Genomic DNA, 27889 nt, shown 5'->3' with positions numbered 1-27889 from the left:
AGACCAAGACAGAAAAAGATGAGTCTGGTATTACAAATAAATACCGGAGAGAAATTAACTCTGAAATTTGAGGATTTTAACCTTGCCTTGGCATTTGTAATTTCAGAGAGCCTAATGGCATTTAGCAAAAGAACAGGCAAACAGAGTATTCAGAACTGCCTAACTGCTATTAGCAGAAGGTTTTCACTGGGCAAGGATGAAAGACAAGAAGGTGAGAGCGAAGACAAAGAAGTTGATGTCACTGTGTCTCAGATAAATCGAGGACTGAAGTAGATAGTAAATTCAGCTGCAACTGTTGGAAGAGAAAAATACCTCTCCTTAGACCCTACTGACTCAAGATGATTTAGTTTGGCTATAGTTAAACTATCCTAGAGGCTGAAAGCATCACTGAAAATGGCAGGAGGAAGAGCTGTTCAGGGCTCAACCATCTTCTCCAGTACTGGTTTCATTAGAAAGATTTTAAAAGACAACACTATTCATGGAAAAATATGAAAAAGATTTAAGCTTCAGTGAATTTGACACATCGTTACAAGTGGCTTAATAAGTCTGTCTACTATTACTTGTCTTTTATTTTTATCAGATGTCATCAATCAGGCAGACTGCAGACTCAGAATACCACAGAAGCCTTGGCAGGCAAAGGAGACTAGATCCATGAGAAATGAAGAGAGGTGAAGACTATCCCAGCACTAGAAAAAGGAATGGTCTGGCCCACCAACACTATCAGCCTTCGGGCTCACAAGAAGCCCGTTTTTATGGAGGCAGAAAAATGTCTGCGAGTCAAGATTTATTGTGATACGAATGACTGCACACCTATGAAAAGGAATAATAGGGAAATTATGCCTGCTGGTGACCTTACGTGACTGGAGTACAACTGGGAAGCTGGATGGAAATACTACCAATTCTAAAATCCTTCAGTATTGTGTGGTCAGCACAATGTGTTTGGTATGTGTTTGGTATGAACTAGAGGACGAAGTGACTTCATTCAGATCTTCTCTGTTAATGGTACGCTGAAGATTTTAGCCACAGAAGGAAATACAGATCTGTACTGAAAAAATGGTTTATCACATCAGCAGTCACTCCTCTTTTTGCTTCATCTTCAGTGGAGAAATACCCAAATAAAGGAGAACACCTTTCCTAGGGCATCTCAGTGACAACATTTAACCCTCACGGATAAACAGTACTCTGTTAATTCACTTCTGGACTTCAAATAGCAGGACTTTTAAAAGCATCCATATTTCTGCTGTGATCCTACATCAGTAGTACAGAGTGACAAGAACTTTTCCAAGGGGCTTCTTCCAAAGGATGATGACTGCAGAAGTTCTCACCAGCATGACCTTCTGAACTCCAGTCAGTCCCAGCGCACTGCTCAAAGTGCAAAGCCAGCATCTCCAGAATCCTCTGCGTGAGGTAGGTACTGACAACATTGCCTATAAGCTTGTTATAGGCAATTCAAACTGACTTTTGTACAAAAATGTACACAACTTGTTGTAATATACATGGCACTTAACAGAATAACACCAGGCAGTCATTTTTGCAGGAGGACAAATGTATATTAAGATTGGGCCATTTATAGTCCAACCCACTGAATCTAGGAGGGTCGGAATATAAACTGAATGTTACTTCATTTTATCCTGGCTACACATAATATGTGGAAAAAGACACAGTCACCTGTATAAATCCATGCTGTAACTGAGACAAGTCAAATACTTTGCCTAGATACTTTCCAGGGTTATCAGCACATATATGCAAGCAGTGATCTGATTGATAAAATATCATATGCACAGTGATTATGCAGGAAGTTTGGGGGGCTGGGAGAACTAATTCCTCTCTTCATCCCCATTTATAAAGTTGCACCAGCTGTACTCTCAGGGCTAAGGAGAATAAGGGGCAACTATGGGAACAGAGGGGAAAGAAGCCCAAGCAAATACAGATTAGTGCAAGAAGATAATCTATAAACAATAGATGGCAGAACTAGACAGAACAAAGCTTTGATTTTATATATAAAGTCATAATGTATAATGTACCAATTCTCCCGAAAGAAATCTGGGGTCTCTTTAGCCTTCTCTGACACAAAAATGAATGCTTGTCACAGAGCTGCTCCATTAATCAACAAAGAATTTCTCCAAAACAAAACAAAAAAGAAAGAAAAAAAAAGACAACTGTGGCTGGCTTGAGGAAAGTTTAGCTGCACAAATAAGTGGAAAAATAAAACCACCAAGCAACATAGTGTAGAGTACTATATTCCTTTATAATAGTTTAATACTTTCAATAGTGGCTGCTAATCATGTTTCACACCTATTAATTTAATGTTTCATAAAGCCCTATTTCTATCATCTGTTGAAAGGGAAGTGATACTGTCTGTACTGGGAAGGAATTCTGTACATAATATTCCATCAGATTAAACCTCAGTAACTTTATGAATTATGAGCTGTCAGGCACTTTTCTCATCTGCTACAGAATATACTTCTTAGAAATAGGAGCTATAAATAAGACAACAGATGTTCTTTGTTGGCTTCAACTGAAGCACAGATAATTTTTTAAAAGCAGCCTGTAGTTAAGACTGTTGTAAAGACAGTATTCTGCTTCCCTCTATGGGTGAGTTTTTGCAATACTCCTTTTCAAACTGGAACTGAATTCAGGATTTGAAATGGCTGCAACTATTTACAATTAGTATTAACATACTTAGAGAAATGAGCAGCCCTGTTCTGAGGAAAAATTCCAAGGCTTATGAAAAAAAAATTAACTAAGTGCAATATTCTGGCATGCAGTACCCTGCACTGTAAAGCCATACCTAATGCATAAACTGGTTTGCAAAAGAAACCCTCCCAAAAACCCAAGGAAGATATGGGAAAACCATCTGCTTATTCAACTCTTCTTTCAGAGCTGTGAGATACACAGAAACAGTAAAATAAGAAATAAGTAAGAATGTAGTAAAAGATGCTTTTCTGCTTCTAAGTGGAGGAGGGCACTCAATAAGCTGAGAAGCACAGACGGGGCCCAGGACAGACACCGCTGGAGCTGAACCCCAAGCAGGCTGGCTTCGTTACTGCTGGTCTCCGGGAGAGGTGCATGTCGCCTCCTTCCCATGGTCTGGAGCACAGGGCATGGCTAGAGGCTTCCCACGCTTTTCTCAGAGGTGGCAGACTGATGTGTAATTCTCTCTTACCCCTCATTCTCAGGGATCACCCCAAGCCCTGTGTGACGTGCAGGAGCACAGCGGGTAGCAGTGTTCTTGCAGTCCCCAAGAGAATCACTTTAAATGGAAGAGCAGGTTAATGTCTCTAAACAGAACGAGCCAGCATGGTCCTCAGAGTGTGATTCTGAGGACAGAGAAAGAAAATATTTTAATAAGCCAACACCTATTTTTCCTGTCTTGTTGATGTCTGCAGATTCCCTGACAGCAGTTTTCAGTCAGAGAGATATTAGAAGATGAGAGGTAAAATGTGGTGTAGGTATCAAGTTACTGCATCCCCACAAGCAAGGAGATGATGACAGAGGTGACAGTAAGGGAGGGACAGGACAGGGTCAATCAAGAAGCTGGACCCAGCAAAGTGCAAAACATTGCCTTTTTCATCAAGTGAGGCTTGTCATATTCCCCCCTCCTCCTTCAGGATTGCTGCTCCAGGGCTAGAAAAGAGCTGAGCTCTGCAAGAATTTCAGTAGTTCTGCCCAGTTCTCCTCAGAGATATTAAGCGGCAATGAAAAACTTACCATTCCAGCTTCTGTCAGTGGTTTGACATGAAACCATACATGATATCAAGAAGGAAAATATATGAGGCTGAATATTCAAGTGTAGTGCGGATAGCACAGGTGTGAGGACAAACAGCACATTCCACTGGCAGCTGCATCTTGTGACCTACTTATCAGGTTCCCAGTGCAACCTTCAGGGTTATTGTTGTCTTTAAACATCCAGATTGCAGTAGTAGTACCTAGAAGCCCTTATCAGAATCAGAACAAACTTGTGATAGTTCTCTACAAACAAAACCTCCCTTACTGGTCTTATGATTAACTAAGCGATCTCTTAGAATTGATGCCAGCTGCCTTCCCACAAACTCTACCTCATCTTTCCCAAGGATATTAAAGCCATGATATTCTATTAACTTCTGCACTCTAGACTTTTTTTTTAAGAAAGGAACAGTGAAATTCTAGTAAAATAATAATTTATTTTAAAGAGACTATATGTAAGTTAATACATTTACATGGTATTTTACTACAGTCACTCTACAAGAAATCAGTAGCAAAGCTCCCTTCTCTCTGATGCCTGCTATACTATACAGACACAAAGCTACATTAAAAGACCATCAAGACCACTAGGTCAAGCACTCAAAACTTAAGACAACAAAGAACTAAGGCTGCAAGTGCAATTTCAGTTCTTCCTTTCGTCTCTTTCCACATAATGACACAGCATTCCTCCCATGAAATTACTGTGTCCATTTCAGCACACAAAGCCTAGCACTCTCAAGGGACAGAACCCAGCAGAAGAGTTGAGGTATTTATTACCTGGAGCATTATCCAGACTGTACAAGGACACCTGGTCATCCAGGAGGCTCATATTCTCCTGTTTACTTTCCTCATCAAACCTGAATTTTATATTATCTCATCTCAACTCAGCTTCCCATGCAAAAGTACTTTGCTCCACAACTTGTTCTCAAGTTCTTCCTCGCAAGTGGGGAAGGAAATACATACTTGGTTGTTCTTGGAATACTTCATCACATAAGAGAGAGACAGCTCCCTATCTTTTAAGGGAAGGAATGCTGAGGTCCATCTCAAGAGACACTTCAAATTTTGGTTCTGGCCAGCCAGTGGAGAGTCATTATGAGATATTCCAATGACTTCCATCAGGTAAAACTTCACAGATAGAGTAAATTCCCGTGCTGGAACCGTTTTTATCTAAAAAGCAGTGACATGTATTTTCTTCTGAATAGTTTGGCACTAAACCTACCAAGATTACTAACCTCAACTGCCTTTCCACATAACCATGGTGGTGGTTAGCGATGGTGCTCCAGCAGCAACTGCTCTTTGTAACCAATAGGACTGCTGGATGGACGTTCACTGTGAGATACTGGGGATGCTGGAACACTCTCCAGAATGACCTGTCCCACCTGTAAAGGATCCCTGTTCCTTACTCTGTTTCCTTTTTTTTGGTACCATGAGGTAGTTTCTTAGGCAAGGCCATCACTGGTTTGTTATAACAACTCTGCTTGAGAAGCATACTTTAAAACATTCTCTCTTTATTCAATAATCATAATACATAAAAATTCAGGACAGTACATTGTTTTGCTCTGAAAGAATACTTTGTTTTGCTACCTTTTTGCTGTGGAGAAACTAATGGGGGAAAAATGCCAACAAATCACCCTCAAACTAACCACAGGCAAGCAACGTAGAGGAAAAGAATAAGCTCTTCACTACTGCAAGAAGAAGATAGCGTGTATTACTGTGCTTGAGAAGTCAAGTTGTTTAGATCTGGAAGATTTACATAAAAGTACTGGCAGAAGCTGCTGACAGATAAAAGCCAAAACAACTCCTTCATGTTTTGGGAATTATGGGAAACATTTATAAGTACACAGAAAGTTAAAAATAATGAGTGTATAGCAGTCACCCAGAAAAAAAAAATGCAAACAATGGTAACAGCAATCCAGCATCAGAAGGACTTTTTTATTCTGGAAGAGAATGTATTTCAAATCAAGCCTTTTTCTTCCTCTTAAAAAAAAAAGAGAGAAATAAGAAAATGTTTGGGCTCTAGCTGTAGCAACAGAAATACAGCAATACTGAAAGGCAATCTTACAAGAAAGTAAAACTGGGTTAATCCTTACAGCCATTAAACCATGGGCTGATCTGACATAGATACAGAAACAACAACATTATTAGGAAATTCCTGAACTGGATCTACAGAGAGTTAATCCCACCACCGTCTTTAATTTCAGATGAAAAAGAAAACTCTCAGTCTGTATGTAATAAGATTTTTTGACCCGTATCATACACCTGTCAAGATTTCTCTGCATAGCAATGTCAGCATTGATTTCTCATTCCAATATAGTTCACACTATCAAGATGATATACAAAAAGGACGTCACAGAATATGAGTACATGTACTTAATGCATGAACTTAAAGACCTCTCTTCTATAGACCACTGTTTGTTCACACTCCACTGCTGAAGTAACTTTAATTTAGACCTTAGTAGTTAAGGTGGTGAATGAATTTCATGGACCTTTACAAAGCAGTCAGGGTCTCAACTGGCTCGCTAACTGCGACCAAAGACATTCATTTGTGTACTGTCTAGCATACTGTATTGCAGAAATTCATATAGTGCAAAATCTGTTTATAGGAAGTGTGAAAAAAGCATTGAAAATAACAACAAAGTTGGTGCTAATGCAAAGCTAGCATGATAAACTGGGTATGTTTTTACATCACTGTCTGCAAGCCAAAGATTAACTGAAGTCAGGGTAAGGAGGTATGGAACAGGATTTCAGTCTGCACTGGGAGTATTCATTTGCAAAGAGACTAAAAGCAAGAGGCAAAGCCTCTCTTTAAGAAAATCCAAGCATAATTCTAAGCACTTCAACTCAGAGAAATCCTTTTGCAACCTCCATGCAACCCTACAGTGTTAAAGAGTTTCTTGGGGTCTAAAACAAAGAAAAATGTGTCCCTCTTGAAAACAAGCAGCGTGCTGTGAAAGAGTGAGACTGAGCAGAAGAGGCTGAAATAACTTCAAAAAATATTTTGTAAGTGGTCTTGGAAAGCCTAAACTGCAGAGGGGCTGTGCAAACTAAAAATACATACACATCTGGTTAAAAACTGACAACATGTTCCCTGTGATTTTTAACTCGGGTGGATCAAATGAAAGCTGCTCTTCCAGGGAAGAAGCCATGGAGACAGAAGTTCTTTTTATGTCCTCTGCAAAGACTCAAGAGGTGAGCAAAAAGCACTTTGACCTGCTGCTTCTCTTCCTTGCCTCTGCCACCAGGCAGCTGCCCTACAACGGCCTACTCCAGCACAGAGGAACGTGCTGTGGACGTTCTCCGACTTCTCTGTAGAAAATTCACGGGGAGCAGGATCAACGCTCAAGTTGACTGCCTCTGAACTTAGGGGAGTACTGAGTGTATAAATGAGCATGCCAAGAGATGCTAATCTGTTGAATATTTAAGTGCTGCAAGTGTACAGAGCTTCTACAGGTCACACACCCAAAACACCCAAAACAGTTTTTCCATCATCTTGCTCCTGCCAAGAAAGTTAGCTAGTCTTCTAACTAGCCCATCCATATCTGAAACTATAATGGCACTATCTATCTATACATCTATCTCTATTTCTACATATGTTCAAACAGAGCTTGAAGCTACAATCACTCAGTTGTTTCAGAAAGTTGATTATAGGATGCATTAAAGGCATAAAAATACATCCCTGACTTGCACTAGATGTGATCAAACACGTGAAAAGGTCTTCCAGCTATGACCCTAGCAAATGAGTGGAGGTTTGTAAGGCTGAAAGGCTGCTGGCTGGAAGGAGTAGGCCTTCTTCCACACTGGCCAGCAAGGACTGGGAATTGGCTGCTATTCTGTCAAAAGGCCAAGTATATCCTGGTTGTTTTCCTGCCATCCTACTGGGGAAAAAAAAGAGAAAAAAAAAAGAAAAAAAGGAAGTCTTACATGTCTATTTTTGTTATTGTGCTTCAGAGGAACCCCTTGGTCATTTTGCCAAAAGAAAGAACCAGAGTTACCTTTATTTGACCCTACCAGAAAGGAACAGCTCTTTCTTGTTCCATTTTACCTTTTTAAAGGAATTTATTTATTTATTTAAATGAGGGCCATGCCAAGAAGGGAAGGATGTCTCACTTGACTCCCCAGATGGAGAATCATTCTGAAAAAACAGTTCCCTGTCGAGAACAGAAGGAAGAGGAATGCATTAATTTTAAACTGACCTGATTTTTCTAACAGGCTTATGACTTCCTGTTTTTAAGCGTAGTTCACATGAACTGCCTGCTGCATCAGAACAAGCATCTTTCTGCCTATCTCCTAATTTTACCCCTCCAAACTCGTGCATGAAGCTAGAAAAACTTGTATCCTAATTAGCTCAGCCATGGCACCTTCAGAGAACTTTATTGAGGCTTTTACAAGATAAAGCTCCTAAAAAATGGTAGATGCAGCAGACAGCTGGTGTAACTCACCTAAGCTCTGCTATGCTACCAACAGGTACCTAATTCTTGCAGGACTCAGAATTGCTAAGCAGGAGCCTGCCGCCTCCCAAAGGGTTCTAATATTTCATGGTAAATGTTCCACTAATAGCCTCTTTTAGAGAGATCAGTATGAGCAATCATCTAAATCTAGGTCTTGTTTTAAGGGAAACGCTTTTTGTTTGTTGGTTTTGGGTTTGTTTTTTTTTTTTTAAATAGCATATTTCTTGATCTCTCAGGGGAGCCAGCCCTTCTGCTTCTCTTTTTCTTGTGTTCCACTACGTCAGTCAGCTTTCCACCAGTCAGTTTCGCACATTTCAAACCTTGCTCTCAAACCGAGAAGTCTTAGGAGACAGAGCAAGGTGGCTGATTATTCTAATGGCATTCAGCTAGGAATAAATAATGCAAAGGACAAAGTGAATATTCTAATCCATGCTGCCCGAGATTGAGAAGGGACCCAACTTGAGCAAGAAAGTGCGAGGCCACAGGTGTAGACTTCTCTAGACATACATACTCAACTTGTTTGGCTGCTGCTTCCAAAACCTTGCAGGATAGTTTAGTTTTAAACTACTATGTATAAAGACTGGGTTGGTTTTTATTTTGTTTTCCCCAAAATAGCTACAAATTACATATCACCAAATTTCATGCAGAAATTTAATATATACTGTGAGTCAATACTGTAGTCTTGCATCAAGCTAATCAAGACTAAGAACAAAGTTTCAGAGCCTATCAGAGCATCCACTTATGCCACAGTCTGACTGCTTTGTCAAGCTTCAAAGCAAGCTGCTTTTTTTTTTTTTTTTAACTTGAGTCAGGAGAATAAGCATGGATTAAAGATTTCTAATGGGCTGCAAACAGGTGACCAAACCACACTTAACATGACAGAAAACTCTCTATTTTCCAAAACATTAAATTCATATTGAAATGAGAGAACTTCATGCTTTTACTTCTGCATGGCTATCAACTTGAGCCCAATAGAACAAATTGGAACCACATTTAAGTCTACTTTTTCCTGCTGGCTTTATAGCTTCCTCACGCTTTCTGCACATTACATGTTCTCTCTCTCTCGGCATTTGGTCTCTTTCGCCTTCTAGCATTCTGTAATCCTGCCAGCCAAAGAGCTTTGCTTTTATAAAGCAGATCTGCCAACTTAAACACCAGTCTCCTAAGGCAATCAAATAATGAAACACACATGTATGTACTTGCACGTAATCTGTCAAATGCCTATCTAGCCCACTACAAACGATTTTTGCAATTCGGGCTTTTCATAGGAGCAAGCATTCTGCACTCTTGGTTTTCAAAGATCAAATGCCATGGTTCTTCAGAGTCCTGTGTCTTGTTTGTACATACAAACCCAATGACCCTGCCATTTCCGTACCAGTATCTAGAAGACACAAAATATGAAAAACCTAAAAATACAAAGGTTGGGCAGACAACTTCATATGGAGTAAGCATATCCTTCAATTTCTCCCAACTTGGTGTGAAGGTCTGGTGCAAGACAGCACAGATTCCTCCACAGTAGAACACTCTTCCCATGTTTCTAGTGTGTCAGTAAAGTTAATTAATAACTTTACCAGGTGTCAAGAGTATTTTTCATACCTCCCCATCACTCATCTATCATCCATACTGAAGCTACCTTGATTTCTACTTTCTAAACTAGTATTTCCCAAAAGAGAAACTTAATGTGTGATGCTAGCAACAGAGTAATCCAGCAAAAAACTTTGTCACACTAGGATGAAGTTGCACTGCCACACCTCTTGATTAGATAATTTTGCAGTTTACAGCATGGCAGAATAAAGATGGTAGCAGAAACATCTTTCAAGCAAGCAAGTTACTGATTGGTACTAGAAAACTAAAATCAGGTTTCAAGGACTGTAGTTTACTATATAATGTCACCATTTGCAAAAATTCCTGCACTGTGAATCACAACTACGATACAGTAAAAAAAGGCAAAACAACTAGAGATGCACCATAAAAACATAAAGCAAAAGGTATTTAAAACATGCATGTCCTTGAAATGTGTATTTCTATTGCAAGACATGCTCTACATGTACAACAAAGTACTGAGAACTTGAAACTTTGAATTCTCAGGATCGGGAACAAGTGAGACAACACTAAATTATGCCACCACATCTGTTGAATTTGTGCACTCACATTCTAATAATTCCTTTGCTTTTGATGCTTATATTTGGATTCCAGCTGGTGAAGCTGGATGATGCAGGCAGAGGTATGCCAGGAAGATTTGTTCTGCAAGGAATCGTCTTGGACACCCAGTACTCAGTAACTGAAGCCAGCTGTGGAGTGAGCAGATGGTACTCGCTCCTTGTGACAAATAAAGCCTTACACTGTTAAACCTAACACAGTTCTGGTTCCTGGTTTTATTATCTCAATGAACATTTAAGTATTAGAGCTAAGAGTTCTTTAAGTTAAGAGTTCTGTTCCCAGATTCAGCTTTTTGAAGTGTTTTTCCACATGACCTCCCTTATTACAGAGAGATTAACCTTAAACTATCTTAAAAGAGTAGTTTGGTGGGTTTTTTGTCTTTTTGGTCTACCTCATTCCTCACAGGAATCATGATACCACATTTGCTCACAACAGTGTCCTGAAGATGACTTAGTATTTGTGAATATGAAGCTCTATGAAGCTGTTATCAGCCACATCACTGCAAACAGCAGAAGAGACAATGAAGAAACCTGTTTCCAGAGAGAAGCCTGAAGGCTGTGAAGAAAAGGTGGCTTAAGACCACAAACTAAACAACCAGAATGAAGCAATTCTCATTCAGTGAAGACCTTGACAATGAACAAAACAAGGATAAGTGGGAAAAGGGGTCAGGCAACTATGTAATTCAAAACTGTATCAGATGGCACACACTACAAGAAGGTATAATTACATGTACAAATACAAGTTTTAGATGCACAGTTTTGCAATCTTAACAATGTTCTCCTACTATAGTGTGTAATTCACTGTATACATGCATATGCATCAAGGTAATACACCTCTGTATTTATCATAAATGTAATAATTTGTTACAATAACAGATTATACAATTAAAACTGTCACCATACCATTTCCTCAATTATAAGAAACCCTCGTTACCTTCACACTAGTTACACAAATAGGCAGCCCTAAGAAAAAAAACCAGCCTTGCCAAAGTATCTAGCATCATGGAGTAAATTTTTCATATGTGTTAGTGAAGAGGACTGAATACAATGGAAGAAAAGAACTCAGTGAAAATAATGTCTACACTGTCATCACCAAATACAATTAAATTATTTGTGTTACCCAAATGAAGACATTTCTACTCCTAAATTTGCAATTCTTACTATAAAATGGACACACAAAGGGCTAAAATGTTAAGTCATCTACATTAAGTATGTAGTAAAGGAAGGAGTTTGGACTAATTAGGAACATGCTTTAAATCTATCTAGAAGTTTTGAGCTCGATACAGGAATTACAGAGTGAAGTTCCATGCCTTGCATTAGCCCAGGACCTCAGAAGAGATGATCATAACAGTGTTTCCCTTCTGTGTCTTCGAAATCCATGAAAGGACAGTCAGACACTGTTCTTTACATCAGTGTTTATCGTGTAGTATTTTATGCACATTCGTATTATATGCAACCTGGTATACTGGAATCTTGTCAGAACAGTGCTAGCATTTCTGCTCCAAACCCTACAGGCAATGGGAATTTTGCCTGAGAGAAGTGAGAGTAAGAACTGTGGGATTTGTCCCTGTGCTGCTAAACTTTGACTATAGGTCTGATCCTGTTCCTTCTGAAGTCAAAATGGGTTTTGCCACCAATTTAAGGGAAAGTAGAATTGAAGCCTGCTGCTTCTTGTATGAACAAGTCTTTCAAGTAAACAAAAAAACCCCCAACCACATATAATATTTTCTAGAACATCAGTACTTTAAAATAATCTTATTTTTACTTTGCATCCAAAGGGATTTTGAATAACGCATTTAAATACTCTGTTTAGAAGAGAGCAGCTCACATTACAAGCATGGGCATGTTCCATCTAAACTACCAGACAATTTACCACAGTATTTGATTGACTGGCTATTTAGATCCAACAGATAATAAAAAGAAAAAAAAAACCCCAACCATTCTCATCCTATTGGCGCATTCTTACTGCGTTATAATAAAACTCTAGATATTTGTCTTAGAGGAAACATCTGGAGAAAAAGCATAACAGTTGGTAACTGTCTTCCCCTTTTTTGCTAAACTGTCCTGCATCTTAGTCCTGCATCTTAAATCACTGGGGAAGGCACCCGCAGCCCACTATCCTTTTCAGTGCAAGTTTTAATATTGAGGATATAAAAGACTTTTAACCATCACTATGAGAGTAGTCCAAAAATGGTTAGTATTACACTCAACAGATGAGCGCCAAAAGTTCCTCTAGCAGACAGTCAGAATTCTCCCAAAAGCCATAAGGCAGCTCAAAAGAAGTGAGACTTCATGCTAGTCGCTCTGTACTAAACATTGTTAAACCAGTGGTTTAATATAACCCCCCAAAAGCGTCCTGATAATAATGGGATTGTGAAAATCTCTCATTTCATGTAGGGGGCTGCAGCTCACGCAGACTACCAGAAGGGTTTTGGAGTTGTCAGCACTAAGTTTGACTCAAGAGGAAGTTAGAAAAACATGAAAGCGGTGGGGTATGCATGCTAATCTTTCAACCAATGGTAATAAATTATAAATACAGCAGAGAAAAGAGAATTCAAACATTCATCCCTCTGTGCCCTTGAGGATCCCTCACTGAGTGAACAGAGGTCCTTTATTTCCAGATACTTGAGAAGAAGTTTTTGCTACTTGCTGTTTTGAACATGCGTTCCTTAACACTTTCTCTATTGACCAGGCCAGATTGCGAGGACCAGTAAAAACTCCCTTTATTCTCAGAACTGGCTTGCACTGGAACAAAAGGCCTCCCTAAATCTTTCTCTCCATAAGAAAATTGCTTATGTAGGCTAACGACTAGCTACGCTATTTTGGCTTCGGAACAATGGAGTAGATTTGGACTGGCAAGAATATATTCTAAATTATACTCAAACATCTGCACAGATTCAACTCCAAAGTACCCAAAATAACTTGCTTCAGAATGTCAATGTCATTTTCTGATGTTTCTCTCAAGGGACTGGCTATATTGCAAACAGTGCAATAAATAACTAATGAAGAATGAAAGACTGTATTAGAGTAAGAGGCACAAAGCCTGGTCAGCCAAGAGCATCCTAGAGGAGCTCTCAAAAAGCATCGATCTCTCACAGAAGACCCATGCATCAGCAGAGGTGAGAAGACCATGGGAGCAGATCACACCTCACTGCGCCCCACGGTGCCCTGGAGCCTCACAGTCCTTTGCAGACCACGGCAGGCCAGATGCCCCCCAAGCATACACCAGTCAACTAGGAGGAAAGCGGGAGATGATGGAGGGCTTTGCCATGCCCCTCTGTTGCTCCTCACCTGTGCCAAGCAGCTGTGTCTCAGCTAGGAGACAATTCAAGGCTATGTTCATAAACACAACAGACATTTTCACATCTCCATCCAAGCACAGCACATGTAAAACTGCAAATTAGCAATAGAGGACTGGAATGTGTGGTCACAGGGTTGAACACCATGTGCAAGTAGGAAAAGGACTGCAAATCTTTGCCCTTAACTACTTATTTCTGGAATGTTCCTGGATAGAAAGATAACAAAACCAGACACAGCTGTGCAGCCTTATCTACCACTGTGCATAATTAGTGGTTTCTTTCATTAATTCCCTAATTTAAGCGCTTTGGTCTACCTCCAGCCAAAAACAGCTTAGGAAGAGGGCTTGGAAATTAAAAGGTAACCTCACAAACTAAAAGCCTTCCCTTTGAGACACACTGCTGGAGATGCTGTAACATGCTTTGAAATACGGGTCTGCAGCGTCTGATGCCATTTAAAAGTTTCTTCGCCAAGAACAATCCTCCATGTTTATCTGCTGCCCACCAATCTTGTCCAAGCGGGATGAGGAGATCTAGGAAGAAATCAGTGACAGCACTAAAGTTTTCTCTCCTAACCCAACAAGTAAGTTCCACTGTTATAGCTGTAAACAAGACATACAAACCCGATGCATCCATGCCTCCTAGGAGGGGCATTCCCTCCTTGGACAACAGATCTCAGGTTGCGCTACTCTCCCTTCCTTCCCAGCTGGTGAGCAAGAGGCTACAGCACAGAAGTGCTCAGACAGGCCACATCCAACAAATCCGATCCCACAGAGGAGAAAGAGCAAGGAAAAGATCCCTTCAATTACACCAATCTGATGTGTTTAAGCAGAATAGTTTGACTTTTGGCCAGTATCTCTACATTTTTAATTGTGCATGTTTTTTTAGAAGGAAGCATCAAAACTTTAAGGGAAAGCAGAGTTAACTTTGTCTGGTTTTCCAACATACAGAAACTCAATTAAAAAAAAAAAAGGGGCAAAGAAACCACAGAGAAAAATCAGCCTCGTCTATGCCTTGCCTATTTACTGAAAAAAAACAATAGCTGCTCAAGAGCTTCTGGAAGTGGAGTGGACCAGAAGTAACTGCTCTTCCTGCAGCAGGTTTGCCTTCTGCAGGAGCATCTTCCCATCCCAGACACCACCAAGCAATCTGCCAGTATGGATGGAAACTGGAGTGTTCAGACCTGCCAAGGGTAGATCTCACTTCTTGCCCTTGACATCCACAATCTCTAGTGAAGAAACTATTTCAGACATTAATCTCTGGGAAATGCTCTAACACAGCAAATGATGCCAAGTGTATACAAACAGATCCAGTGAATTATACAAGCAAATCGTCTAACAGCTAACTGAACTGTTAAAGACCTTTTTCATCATTCGTGCCATAGTTTACATAGTAGTTTTGAAGTAGAAGATAGTCTTAAAAAATATTTTTAAAGTGTAGAAACCATACACAATTACATCTTTCCCTCGCTCAGGGCAGTAGCGTTGTTCTGAAACTCTGTCCTGAGGATTTTGATTATAGATCCTTATAACCTGAAAAGCTGTCAGCTTAAATATTATTTTTAAATGCTGTCTTACATGCAAACTGTTTTATCAAGTGGATCGATATGTGAAAATAAAGAATAGCGTTTGGGTGCTATTCTTGTGGACTGCTGCATACAGCATTCATAAAAGACTGAACAGAAAGCAGTCAAGTTAGTACAAAAAGTTACACCTGCTAACACTTCACCAAAAGACTTCAGGCAATGTCCAAGGACGCAGGCATTTCTATAACAAAGTGCAAAAAAAGGAATACATAACAAAAAAGCAAAAAAAAAAATCTCGTCTAGTGATGAAACCACAAAATAGAGTTGTATTTTAGATATATTTTGCTGAAAGCATGAGCAGAAGCTAGCAAGTATTAACAACAGTTATTACTTTTTTTTTATGCCAAAAATTCTCTTTAAATTCTCCTAAGTACCTAGATTATCACCAAAGTATTCCCAGGACTTAAAATCCTTCTCCAGTTAAAAAAAATATTTCTTTAAAATCCTGTAATTCCCCTTGTCATTCTTAGCCATGAAAATAAAGCGGTCCTTTGCATTCTAGCCTTCAGATTGATTTCATGGATGTTCATCATGGAAAGCAGCTTTGGAGCAAGGCACAGATGTGAAAGAGTGCACAGCCAGCTGCAGTTACAACACCTGTGTTCTTTCACACAAGAAAATCTGGATGCGTATATGGCATCACCCAACTATTTAAGTGGGCACGGTTATTTGCTCGGGGTGCAGAATGATCCATTCTTGGCAAATACTTAGCACCATCTGTTGCTGAAACTCACAAACTGATCTTATCATATGTGAGCCTAAGTAAGAACTATTTGCTAACCACTGTTTTTTTCAGATGTTCCTGGATCACAGCTACAGCAACAGATCAAGATGATTCTGAGGGAGAGTAGCAGGCTACTTCACCTTTGCCTTGTTTTAAATCTGCCTCAGGAGCATTCATGTCCGCAGGAGGTATTAACAGACTGAATCAGTATTACAGAAGGCTAAAGAAAGGTAAGCAAAGTCACTCAACATAATGCCACTCTTGTAACTATAGAAAGGCATATGAAAATTGGCACGATACAAACGAGGCAAATATTTCTTATAGCATCAAAATAAGAGTGTCTTATTCTTTCAGTTTCTTAAAGCAAAATGTGTAACAAAAAGCAGTATTTTTTTAGACTACTTGATACGGCTGGGGAAAAAGATGCATTTCAGCCACACAAGCCTTTTCAGGTCTGAGGTCATCTTTGAGGATCAAAAGGGGGTTCTGTGTGCCCCAAGTAATATATTTTTCCCAGAAATATCAATTGGTCAATTAAAATAGTCTTCTCAAAAGCACGCTCTCACTTTTACTCTTATCTTGTGACAATTAAAACACAAGATAGAAGATGCTGGTTTTCAAGCTCCTTCCTCCCTTCTCTACCAGCAGGTGGGGCCACGCATCAACCATGAACTTGCCCAGGTCCACTGTTAATGTGCAATTTGTACTAGTACTTGCAAGCGTATCCCTGTGCTCTCTGTGGTGCTTACAAAGACATCTTAGTTACTATCAGCCTGATTTTATCACTGTGAAAAAAATGCTCTGCCTCACTTTATCGCTAATGCAAACAAAGATTTTGCAAGCTGCATTAAAGCAGGTGGCAAAAACTTTGTTTTCAGTTGCATGGACTCATCTGGCAGCTAGAAATTTGCCTTGTACACCAAGAAATGTGACCACAAGTAGCTGGCGAGGCTCTCTAGCAGGAATCTATCCCATTTCTCAGTGCAAGTCAAAAGCAACGGACCTGTGAAGTTCATGACTGCGGGGAAGTTCTGATGACTGCAGCAGGACAAAGGCTTATGCTCAAACTGGGCTCTAGAACGAATCCAAGGGCTCTGGCTTGAACGGCAAATACATTCACCAAATGAGATAGTGACTCATCACTTCACCCCATAATTTCCTTTTTCCATTTGCCTAAAGCAGGAGAGATGATGACTGTTTTCTTTCCAACAGAGGCTCCAGGCTTGCTGCATTCCACTCACTCTTATGACCCCTAATTTACAAACGTAAATAATTTTCAGAAACGCAATCGCTCTGCTGGCTTTATAGCAAAATTTAAGAAACAAATCCTACAGCATATTCAGTTCAAGCATGCACAAACAGTCTTGTGCTCTCTGTCAGTTTGGATCTTTGTCAGAAATTGCAGAACCTGGTCTCTGAAAGGAAAGAGTTTCCAAATATTCCGTGTCATTACCTTTGTCTAATTTGCTGACCTGTATCTGTTCTAGGAGAAAAGCATAAAGAAAGGTGTTTTTTTTTAAAAAAAAAAAAAAAAAGAAATCTATGTTATAGTTTCATCACAAGAAGGAAGCACTTCAGATTATTTTTAGGCTCTAAACCAGCTGAGATGGTGCAAAGTGTCAACATACACAACCCTTTTAAGTTACACAGGAAGTTGCAGGAAGCTCCAAAACATCAAAACAGACAAATTATTCATATAAAGTTCTGGTCTGCCCTTCTGCAATCTGACCTTCATTTCAAAGTGGGAATTTAGCATTCCAAGTTAAATTTGAAAGTATTTCTGTCGATCAATCAAAGTTTTATGCTCCAAATTCTGCCTAAGATCAGCCTTCACAAACCAGCTAGAGAAACAATACTGTATGAACCAACTCTAAACATATGCAGCTGTATCAGATGAGCTGAACCAAAGTACACAAAACTCAGCTGGACTCAGTACAGATGATACACTTTTCATTTTCAGAGTTGTGCGAGACAGGGCTAAGTGAGAGGAACTAGCCCTATGTAGCTCCAATTTAAAAAAGAAAGCATTTCAAGAAAAAAATAAATTTCGTATCAAATCTTTACTGCTTCACGTAAAATTCAGATGTCTAGTGGAGGGCATAAAGATGACCCTATGCTGTGTCTCCACTGTTGCAAGTGCCTTGATCCCTCTAGCAGCAGCCAGTCACCTTTGCCTGGTAGGAGAAGAAACCTGGGGAAAAGGCAGGTTGGGCCAGTGAGAGCCTCACACCAGCAACAGGAATTACATCTGCCTTGCCATAGCTCTGACCTACACCAGGCCTGAAACTGAAAGGTGCTAGAGACTTCCTGGGGCTCTTGTAGCCCCTGTATTTTCATCTTTTCAGGTGCAATTAAAAAAAAAAAAAAAACAAACGACAAACTCAGACTAAATCTACTTCTTTACTGACAAAGGTAAGAGGAAGACAGGCAAAATGCAACAGTCCTAAAGTATCAGTCAAGGAGCCCCAGTTCTGGTTTTGACTAATGGTTCTAGAAATTTAAATGGGTCATGGATAAAATAAAAATCTGGGGAAAGATTTGATCTAAGTGTTGTAATAAATAAATGAATGTTTTAATACAATTTGAGACCACCAGCAGTTTTATTTGTCTTCAGATTGGCTTTTGATATTTAAAGAGCTCCTTATTTATAAGTAAGACTGACTGCATAAGATACTGGCCTGATGAGCAGCTCTGCAGTCAATGAGGCCAGTCACATGGGCAAAGTCTGTTCAGATGTCTATGATTATTTGCGTATGAGTACCACAGCATTGTTAATACTGGCAGCATTCTGCCTAAATATTGCAAATTTGATCTAATACAAAACAATCTGGACATTGATGAGCAAGTGATCAAGTTTACCAAGGCTAGGGGAAAAAAAAATTAAGAATAAATAATTAAGTATTAAAGAGTATTGAAATGGTTCGAAAGTATTTTGTTTTAAAAAATTAAACCTATGTATGTGGTAAAATTAAAAGAATTTATATGATTATATATATTCTTTAAAACCTCCAATTAAGTTTCTGATATTCTTATTCAACATATACACAACAGGGGTACATACAGAACTGACACTTCACAGAATGAAAAAAGTATATGGATTACAAATAACTGAGGTACATTTAAGAAGTCTGCTTCCAGTTACCCATTAATTTGTCATTTTGATGCACAGCAGTTTCAAATCATCAAGTACTGAGAATGTAAACTTGACTGTATTTGGTCAAGCAAGTTTCATACTACACATTAATTTATTTGAAATACACTCTAGGGGTGTAGAGAGAAGTATCATCCTGGGAAGAATCTTCTGGCCCACTGCCCATTTCGTTGGCTGCTGGACAATATTAACTGTGCTATCCCTGCACCAAATCTTACATACAAAAAATAGTGAAGCCACCTGAAAGTCAAATGTACATTATTACATTATTCTTCATCTGAACTGTATTTCTGCCTGCACCTCTAGTTTCACCATAGGTATCATTTTTGTATCACTCTACTCACTTAAAAATTTCACATTCATTTTGGTTTTTGTAATAATTTCAGTGCAACATTTCCCAAATTTGTTTCTAAGATTTAAAGCACTCTCTGCCTTAGTTCTTTACTGTAAAAATATCTGTAAAGAGACCACTTATTATTACTTTTCCCAATTTCTTTTAAGTAAACATATATTACTTTAAAAGTAATTAAACCTAACTCTTGAGCTATTTGGAGTTCAAATTTCAGTGTTTCCCCTAATTCTGTTGTGGGGGGTCTATTCCCTGATCTTAGGGCAGTACTGAAGGTGCCTAGCCTTTTACATGAAGCTTAAAATCTTTAATTCAAAAGGAGTTATGGGAACTTAGCTTTTTTTTTTTTTCCATCAGAAAAATACAAGCCTGGATTGCAAGCTGATTCTCAAACATTTTGGAGCATGGCAGGATCACATATGCAGACGTAGAGATTAAGATTCCCAGTTAAATTAGCACATTTTCTTGTTTCAAATCCCCACAGTCCCAAGCTATTAAAAATAAACACATTGTATGTAAATAGTACTCTATCTAGAGGCAATAAACTTCAGTTTAGGAGAGATCTAGTCACTAAGGTTTGGGGCACTGTCTCATCCCAAGGAAGCAGAAAAGCCTCCATTTAAGCAGAGTCCCCTCAAATCTGCAACAGAGTAACTCCTATCAGCTGGAATTCCCATAAATGTCTGTTACAAACGCAGTCCTGGCGCAGGCTCAGAAACTGCAAGATTAACACCAGGACTTCCCAGAACAGGCTACGGCCAGCTCACAGCATGGAACTGTGAACAGGAGCATCAAGCAAGCGTGAGTACAGAGACCAAGCAAGTTAAAAAGTACTACTTTAAGTTTAAAACAATAAATGCACCAAAGCCTGGGATGCTGGTTACTTCACCACAGCATGCACATGTAAAGAATGAGATTTTCTTTCCACCCTCCACCTCTCAAGATGAACTGTCAGCATTGAGGTGTCTATCCAAAGAGCCCTGCTTATTCTGCAGTTACATACGATGGAGACAACCATCTCTGCAGGTGGGTTAAGAAAAAAGTAAATGTCACCTGATCAGCACATATCAATATCCAATACAAGGAATATCAAAGAAGTAACAGTGTTTTCTTTCACAAGAAAATACCCCATTTTCAGAATTAATCTGAAACCGAGGAAACCATGAGACTCTAATGACTAGAGGCTGAGAGTTTGAGGACGTAAGAAATAGGGACAGTATAACCTAAAATGCTTCTACACCTCTGTCTGCCCCCGCCTTCATTCTAACAATGATGTACACCTAGGCATTACACACTTGCAAGCAATTCTCGAGTGCTTAAGGACATTGCTATATAAAACAGTTCAGATTTACTCTTTATTAAGCCCCCACCAACCTAGAAATGCTTCTGCCAGGTTTCCACTTGGTTGCCACATACAATTTTCTATATTTCTGTTCTTATCTTCATTGATTATCAGCACAGCTGAATATAAACTCATAATAGGCACAGTGGGATGGAAGCTGATAAACTGATACCGCAACTTTGCAAGTGATGCTGCAAACATTTCTGTGGAGGCAGAGGGTGATGATACTACTCAGGACTATGGTGTCACTGTGAGAATCAGGATCACATACTAAAACTTCTATTTCCTACAGCTAGAAACACTGAGAATTTAAGAAGTACTAGACATAGAAGCAATATAAGCCATTCCAGAGTTTTGAGAAGTGAAAGACCGTAAAATCTATCCTAAGATGGACTTGGCTTGTTGATATGTAAACCCCAAATATCTGAACGTCAGTAGGTAAAGGAGACAAATCACTTGGAGGAAGGGTGTCTGGTTTCTTTTACCTGAAAGTTTTTCCAATTAAAAAAAGAGAAGACTCTTTCTTCTATTAACAGAAGAGTTCTGATCAAATTCTGAGTTCTGCACAACATACTGTTTCAAATGTAGGTTAGAAAGCAACTTATGTTCAAACAAAGGAAATACCTTCTTTTTTTTAACATAAGTGCTATTTTTCCTATTGTATCCCTGACCCCCAAAAAAGTTAAATCTGAATTTCTCTTTATCATCATTCCATTGTTCATTTTAAAATACCTGCTCTTACCTTTAATGCCACAGGTAAACCTCCATGACAAAGTACATATTTTTTGCTGTTAGCAAGAGATTTATGATAGGAACATACTGTTTATTTGGAATTCATACTGTCAGATTCACCAAGAAGTTTCTCAATAGTGAGTCTGATGAACCACAGAGGGAAACACTTCCACCACCTTCTTCGAAACCTAAAATAAATGCTACCCTGCTCATTCTCCATTTAAGTCTTTACAGTTGTGAATTATAAGCATACTTTCCAACCTGTGAGATGTACCTCACAGTAAGTTATTGGTCTCTGTGGTGCCTGAGACAAAGCACATGAAATTACAAAGTGTGTGAGCTAAATATTATGAGGTAGAAACAATTCTTAATTGACTGAAATGAGCCATGCTCTAAAAAAGCTGACCAGCAGGTGTTATACACATAAATGTACAGTCAGACAAGACTATGAAACAAAAATATCTGAAAAACATGGGACATACACATGCCTTCCGAGAACAGTACTGACCTTGTTGCTCACTCTCTGCTTCAACTTTTGCAGGACTTGGTGCTACAGGAAGGGGTCGAGGAGGACGAGGCTTCGGAGTTGGGGGAGATATTTTTTTTCTTCCAATGTACTCTACATAAGTTCCTGGGAAATCCCCCCTCTCCCCTGTGGTTTCATTAAAGCCATTTAACCAACCAATTTCCTCAGGCTTTGCTTCTTCCCCTTCACCGAATCCAAGTGCTAGTAAGGTACCTTTATTCACAGTTAATATATCCCCTAAGTGCAAGTCAATGTCTTCTTCTCGCTCTTTTTTGTAGTCGTATAAAGCTCTGTATTGATATCCTTCGGCACTCATCTTGGCAAACGATTTAACATTCAAAAGTGTTATTAAACAGTATCAAAATGCAATTGTCCAGTTATATTTTATGTACAGAGAGATTCAAGATGTATTAAATGGGATAATAAAAACGTTAATAGCAATGCCTAAGTAATAAAATCCACTAGAGAATCAAAAAGCACCAGGATTTGTGATTTCACTGCTGATGTTTCTACTGATGTATTTATTTGGAGACAATGATTGTTGCAGAAGTATGTGTTCCACTTCTTCTATGTCTGGCTATATTCTTCTAATTAGTTCCTTTTCTGGGCTTGCTGACAATTCTGGGTCTCCATACTCAAGTTCAGCTTATTCTTGTAGCCGGTCACACCTTCTTCAGATGTACTTGTCACAGATTGCCCACGTACCTTAAATATTCTGCCACCGAACTCTGCACACATGCTCTTCCTGGAAAGAGAAGAGGAAACTGGTGAAATAGTTTCAAATTCTCTTGACGATTGTGAACTTGGAATTCCACTTACGACTTAAACTTTCTGCAACCCTGGCAGAGGTTATGTCCCACAAAAGAGCCCTAAATAACAATAAAATAAAGCGACCTCACAAAAAAATCTGCCAGCTAACACGTTTTTATAAAAGATGTATGTCTAATTACTTGAACAAAATTTGCACCCCTGCAGTATGAGGCATGCTTCCTTCTCTGTGGCTTATAGCTACAGAAGTCTCAGAGTGAGAGGGCTAAGCCCTGGAGCTATCCCTGTAGTGCAGTATCTAACCCGGCAGCAAGATTTTACATGTTATCTCCCTGAAGACACATGGCCACAACCCTTCCCCACAAGAGGTCTGCCAGGACAGAGGAGGAGCTCACTGTAATTAGCGCTGACACTCACCACTGGGGTATTCAATCTCCTGCTGTTTATGCAGAGAGTGAGGATGGGCAACAATCCCCAGCCCAAAGCCTCTATTTAAAAAAACCTATTGGAGGGAGGGGTCTTTCCATAACCTGCAGGAGAACCAAAAAGTCCAAAATGCTTTTACTTGATGAGTACTGTATTTGTTTTCCTAAAAAGAGGGGCTTCCCCACTCTCCCATCTTCCAGATGTTTTTTTAATGTGTTTATGGTATAATACTAGAAAAACAATCAGCAACTGAAACAGGCACACCCAGACCACCTAAGCAGCACTAGCAGAAGGAAAGTATCAGGGTGTATGCTTAAGTTACGCTAAAGGCAAGAGAATACAGGCCTGAACATTTGACTCAAGATTGCTCAACCATAAAGTAAGAAGGAAAAATATGACTAAAAAAAAAATCAATTTAGAAAACAGTAGCTTAAAGACATATAGAACAGTGAAAGTTTTCTAAACATTATTTCAACTGTTACTCATTTTCATCTACTTAAAAAGACAAGCCAAATCATAATTTGAAATGCTACAATAGGAACGAGAAAGTGCTAACTACTCAAAGTCGCATTGAAACTCCTAAACCTACAGCCAAATAAAAGACTTGAGGGGGCTATGTAATACCGGTAGGTAAAATATGGACTGTGTACTACGTACTTACTGTACAGAAAGCGGATTGTTTTTAGAAACACTCCCTTTTACATTGTAAAGGGACACCAGTAGACAGGGCTGGAACAGGGAACCTCTGACAACTCTTTTCCACACCGTTTTCTCTAATGTCTCAGTCATCAAGACCCTGGAACATGACTAACTGACAAGCTAAAAAGTGTTTATAAAAATGTATATGGGCTTCCTTTGACAGCGAACGACCCTGATCCCTAATTTGTATGCAGCTCCTCTTCAGTCCATCAGGTCTAAATATAATCTCCTGCAGCTTATTGCGCAACACCTCTTGTAACAGAACACAGAAGAAAATCTTGTAAGTTCTCGAAGAGCTTCCTTATCATCCCTTCCAACCAGTTTTTGCTGTATGAAAAAATTATCTAAGCCTGAATTAGACTTCTCATTTCAAAAAGCCTACACACAAGTATTGATTTTAATAATTTGCAAATCTATCCACATGGATTAGGCATCCAGCTCCCACCAAAATTTTAATGAGAAATTTCTGCAACCACTTCTGAAAAAAACAAACTATGCTGCTTAGCTCACAGTACCAAACATCACAGACTTTGCAATTAACATGAAGAGAGTTTCACTGATATTTCATTTTGCCTCTTCTACCAGAGGAAAGCGTATAGACAAGAACCAGAGAAAAAAAAGTACACAAAAGTCTAAAATACAAGTATCAATTAAATTGTACAGAAGCCTTTTCAAAAGCATGGGTTCCTCCCATTTCATATAACAAGGGAACCAAATGCACTTACACACCTTAGATCTAAGTGTTGGAGCTAATCTAAATGTTTCCAATCAAAACCAACTATGCACAGCAAAACATGCTAGAAAATTACCACTTCGAATACATTAAATATTCTGAAATATTTATTTTCTTTGTAAGAAGGGTTCAACAAGTGCTCTGCTACAACTACTCATTTCACTCCTCCTGCCTACGGGCATTTTGGCAGTCAGCGAAGTAAGTCTTCTAAACGCTGCATAATTTAACTGACTTGATCTACTCCTCTGATCTTTTATTATCAAATGTATCATAGCAACTTTATGGACAGATATTTAAAATGAGCACTTACGCTTGGTCTGACATACAGAACTGAAAATGTTGTAATAACATAAAAACTGCTTATGACAGTTTTTAAGCATATTTTAAAAACTCAAAACCTGAATCAGATAGGACAAAAGGTCCAATTTACTTGCATGTTAGAACAACTTAATGCAGTTATGGTAGCAAAGTTTCCCTAAATCCAGTTTCCCTGGGGCTCAGAGCTGCAGCACCAGTTCATACTCACTCCTCAGCACTGCCCTCGGTACAGGGCCCCCAGCATCCTATCTCCTGACTGATCTACGGTTTGTGTACCTGGAGATGCTCCCATGGGTTAGCCATGCGGAATTTCTTGGATTTATGCCTTTTTCTGTTCTCACTATCTGTCAGGTTTGGGGATGGAGGAAGACTCAGACTCCAAGAACCTTGCAGACAGCCCTAACGCAGGGACAGACACTGGTTCTCCACACCAGCCTGGTAACACTGCAGCATCTCCAAAGAGCCCTCTTTCACAATTCTTTACTTACTGCTCTGTTAAGATCCCGTATAAACAAATTCCCTTTACTCCAAGAGAAGTTACATGGTCTCTACACTCAGACATTTTGACTCAAACTGTCTTAAGCTTATTAGTCTTAAAATAAATAGCTTGGAGACCATCTTAAGTAGAGGGAAAAAACCAAACCAAACACTTTAGGCAAGAAACATTTTTATATTTGAGATGATGCATTACTGGATTTCCATTTGGCCAGTTGAATGGAAAAGGAAGAAGTATTTTAAGAGAATCAAACGCTCATTTGTTTTTTATTTACTGTCTAAGAGCTTGATCCCAATGAAAGATTCCCGAATTCAGGCAGAATTCTGGTCTCTCAGTACAACGGTTTATGTTGGGCATTTCAATAGTTATAAAATTTAAAATTCAACAGAAAGGTGCAAGAGATTCTTGTAAATTTAAGTGGAAAAGGAAGGGGACGTGAAAGCTTCCCCTCCACTCCCCTCTTCTCCCCCTATTAAAAATGATGTCTGGCTCCCACTCCACTGGTACCCAAGCATTTCCTGCCACACTAGCTAGCATTCCTTTGGTGACTGAGAATAATAGAGGTTTCTTCCACTCCACGAATCCATGTTACTACCAGCCCAACCAGAGGGGTGCGCGTGTGTTACTGATACGGCACCGCTATACAAGACAGCAAAGATTTTCTTCACCTTTACATTAACACATTTAATAAACATATCTCCTCATGCCGCCCTCTCTCTCACACTTATTCCAAAAATCCCTAAGGAAACAGTGCCTTCCACTTCAGAACAGAACTCCCCTTCCACTGCAGTTCTGAGCTTCATCAACAGAAGAGCAGACTAACGTACTTAGGGAGGCACTGAAATAACAAGAGCTGAAGTGTAAGCGGGGAATTTGCTTGGAAACTGACTCCTCTCCCCACTAGGTGTCTACACACCTGTAACTCAAACTGCAGTTACCTCTGAAGTACGGTGCTGCCACTCTCCAGATGGAGATGACCAAGGTAAGTACCACATCGGAACACTATTTTCTGCAAGAAAGTGAGAGGCATACTTACATATAATACCTTTATACCACTTCCAGTCTTTGAAAAAGTGATTTTGAGCCTGTAGAGATTCTACGGCCGAACGAGTTCAAATACATACACATGGAAGAAGTACATTAACTTCACTGTGGACACTGTAAAGCACGTCCTATTCTGAAACATCTCAAAGACTTTATACGGGCTGCAAAACTATGGAAGAAGGCACGGGAGCATCAGAACCACCTCAGAAAAATCATTAAAATAATAATAATAAAAAACCCTAGGAAAGCAGTAGAAACTGACGTTCCATCCTGTTAAGAAGCCGGCAGGTTAACCCCCCCGGGAGTCCTGCACCGACATTCACCCGGGCGGCGGTCCCGCCGCAGAGCAGCCGCTCTCCAGGGATCGGAGCTCGGTCCCCGCGCCCCGGCCCCGCTCGGGGGGCGCAGCCCCTGCACCGCCGGGGCAAGGCTGCGCGGAGACGGCGCTCCCCGGCCCGGGGACGGTCGCGGAGCCGCCGGTACCGCCCTCAGCGGAGACCGGGGACAGGCAGGCTCGACGCCGCGCCGCCCGCTCCCCCCGGCGACGGCCGCCTCAGCGCCTCCTACGGAAATCCCTTCCGGCCCGCCGGCGGGGGCACCAGTCCGGCTTCCCACGCCGCACGGCGGGGCCGGGGCTCCCGGGCAGCCCCGCGGTCGCCGGGCCTCGCCCCCGGCACGGCGCGCCGCCCGCCCTGCCCGACCAGGAAGCGCCGAGCCGGGCCGCCCCCGGCCGCGGGGGGAGAAGCTCCGCCGCCACCGGGGCTCGGCGCCGGCCGCAGCGGGCGGCCCGCCCGGGCCTGCCGCGCCGGAGGGCTCGGCGGCGCCACAGCCGGCCCCGGACGGGCGAAAAAGTTGCACGGGGCGGCGTCGGCGCTCCCGCTCGGCCTGTCACCCCGCAGGGGCGGCCGGTGCCCGGGTCCCGGCGGCCGCACGGCCCCGCGCCGCCCTGCCCTGCTCCCCTGCCCCGGCGGCCGCCCGCGGGGCAGTGCCAGGTGAGGCGGCCGCGGCGGCACCCGCTTTACCTCAGCAGCGGCGGCACCGCCGTCTCCCGCCGCCGCGTCGCCCCGCTCTCCGCCGCGCGCGGGCCCCGCTTCCCCCGGCGCCGCTCGCCGCCCCAGTGCCTCCGCGGCGCCGTGCCCGCCGCCGGCGCTGCCTCCGCCCCGCCCCCCGGCGCGTCCGCCAACCCGCGCCGCCGCCGCCCCGCCCCGCCCCGCCCCACCCGCTGACTGACGGCGGCCGAGGGGCGGTGCCCGCCGCCGCCGCCCGCCCGCCGCCCCGGACGGCGCCTCGCCACAGGCCGGCCCGCGGGGCCGGCAGCCGGCGGCGGTGTTGGGCTGCTTGCAGCTCCCGCCCGCGGCGAAGGGGGTCCG

At 41.1% G+C, this 27889-nt stretch overlaps 1 protein-coding gene across 3 annotated transcripts in view; it reads right to left on the bottom strand.

Moving 5' to 3' along the window:
- PIK3R1 (phosphoinositide-3-kinase regulatory subunit 1) overlaps positions 1 to 27657 on the bottom strand; it is a 58182-nt gene extending 30525 nt beyond the window's left edge. The window contains exons 1-2 of one of the 3 annotated variants that reach the window (XM_075526408.1): positions 27542 to 27657; positions 22018 to 22780 (exon numbers count right to left, since the gene is read on the bottom strand). In XM_075526408.1, coding sequence (XP_075382523.1) covers positions 22018 to 22351 — 334 coding nt within the window. In that variant the 5' untranslated portion in view covers positions 22352 to 22780; positions 27542 to 27657. Of the gene's footprint in view, positions 1 to 22017; positions 22781 to 23220; positions 23292 to 26413; positions 26435 to 27541 lie in introns of those variants that run through there. The other 2 variants (XM_075526410.1, XM_075526409.1) reach the window with 2 other exon arrangements.
- Positions 27658 to 27889: the final 232 nt, after the last annotated feature.

Source organism: Mycteria americana, chromosome Z (genome assembly GCF_035582795.1).
Source record: "Mycteria americana isolate JAX WOST 10 ecotype Jacksonville Zoo and Gardens chromosome Z, USCA_MyAme_1.0, whole genome shotgun sequence".
In the NCBI taxonomy this organism is placed as follows: Eukaryota; Metazoa; Chordata; class Aves; order Ciconiiformes; family Ciconiidae; genus Mycteria; species Mycteria americana.
The sequence above is the reverse complement of the archived record's forward strand: the minus strand, read 5'-3'. Positions and strand labels throughout refer to the sequence as shown.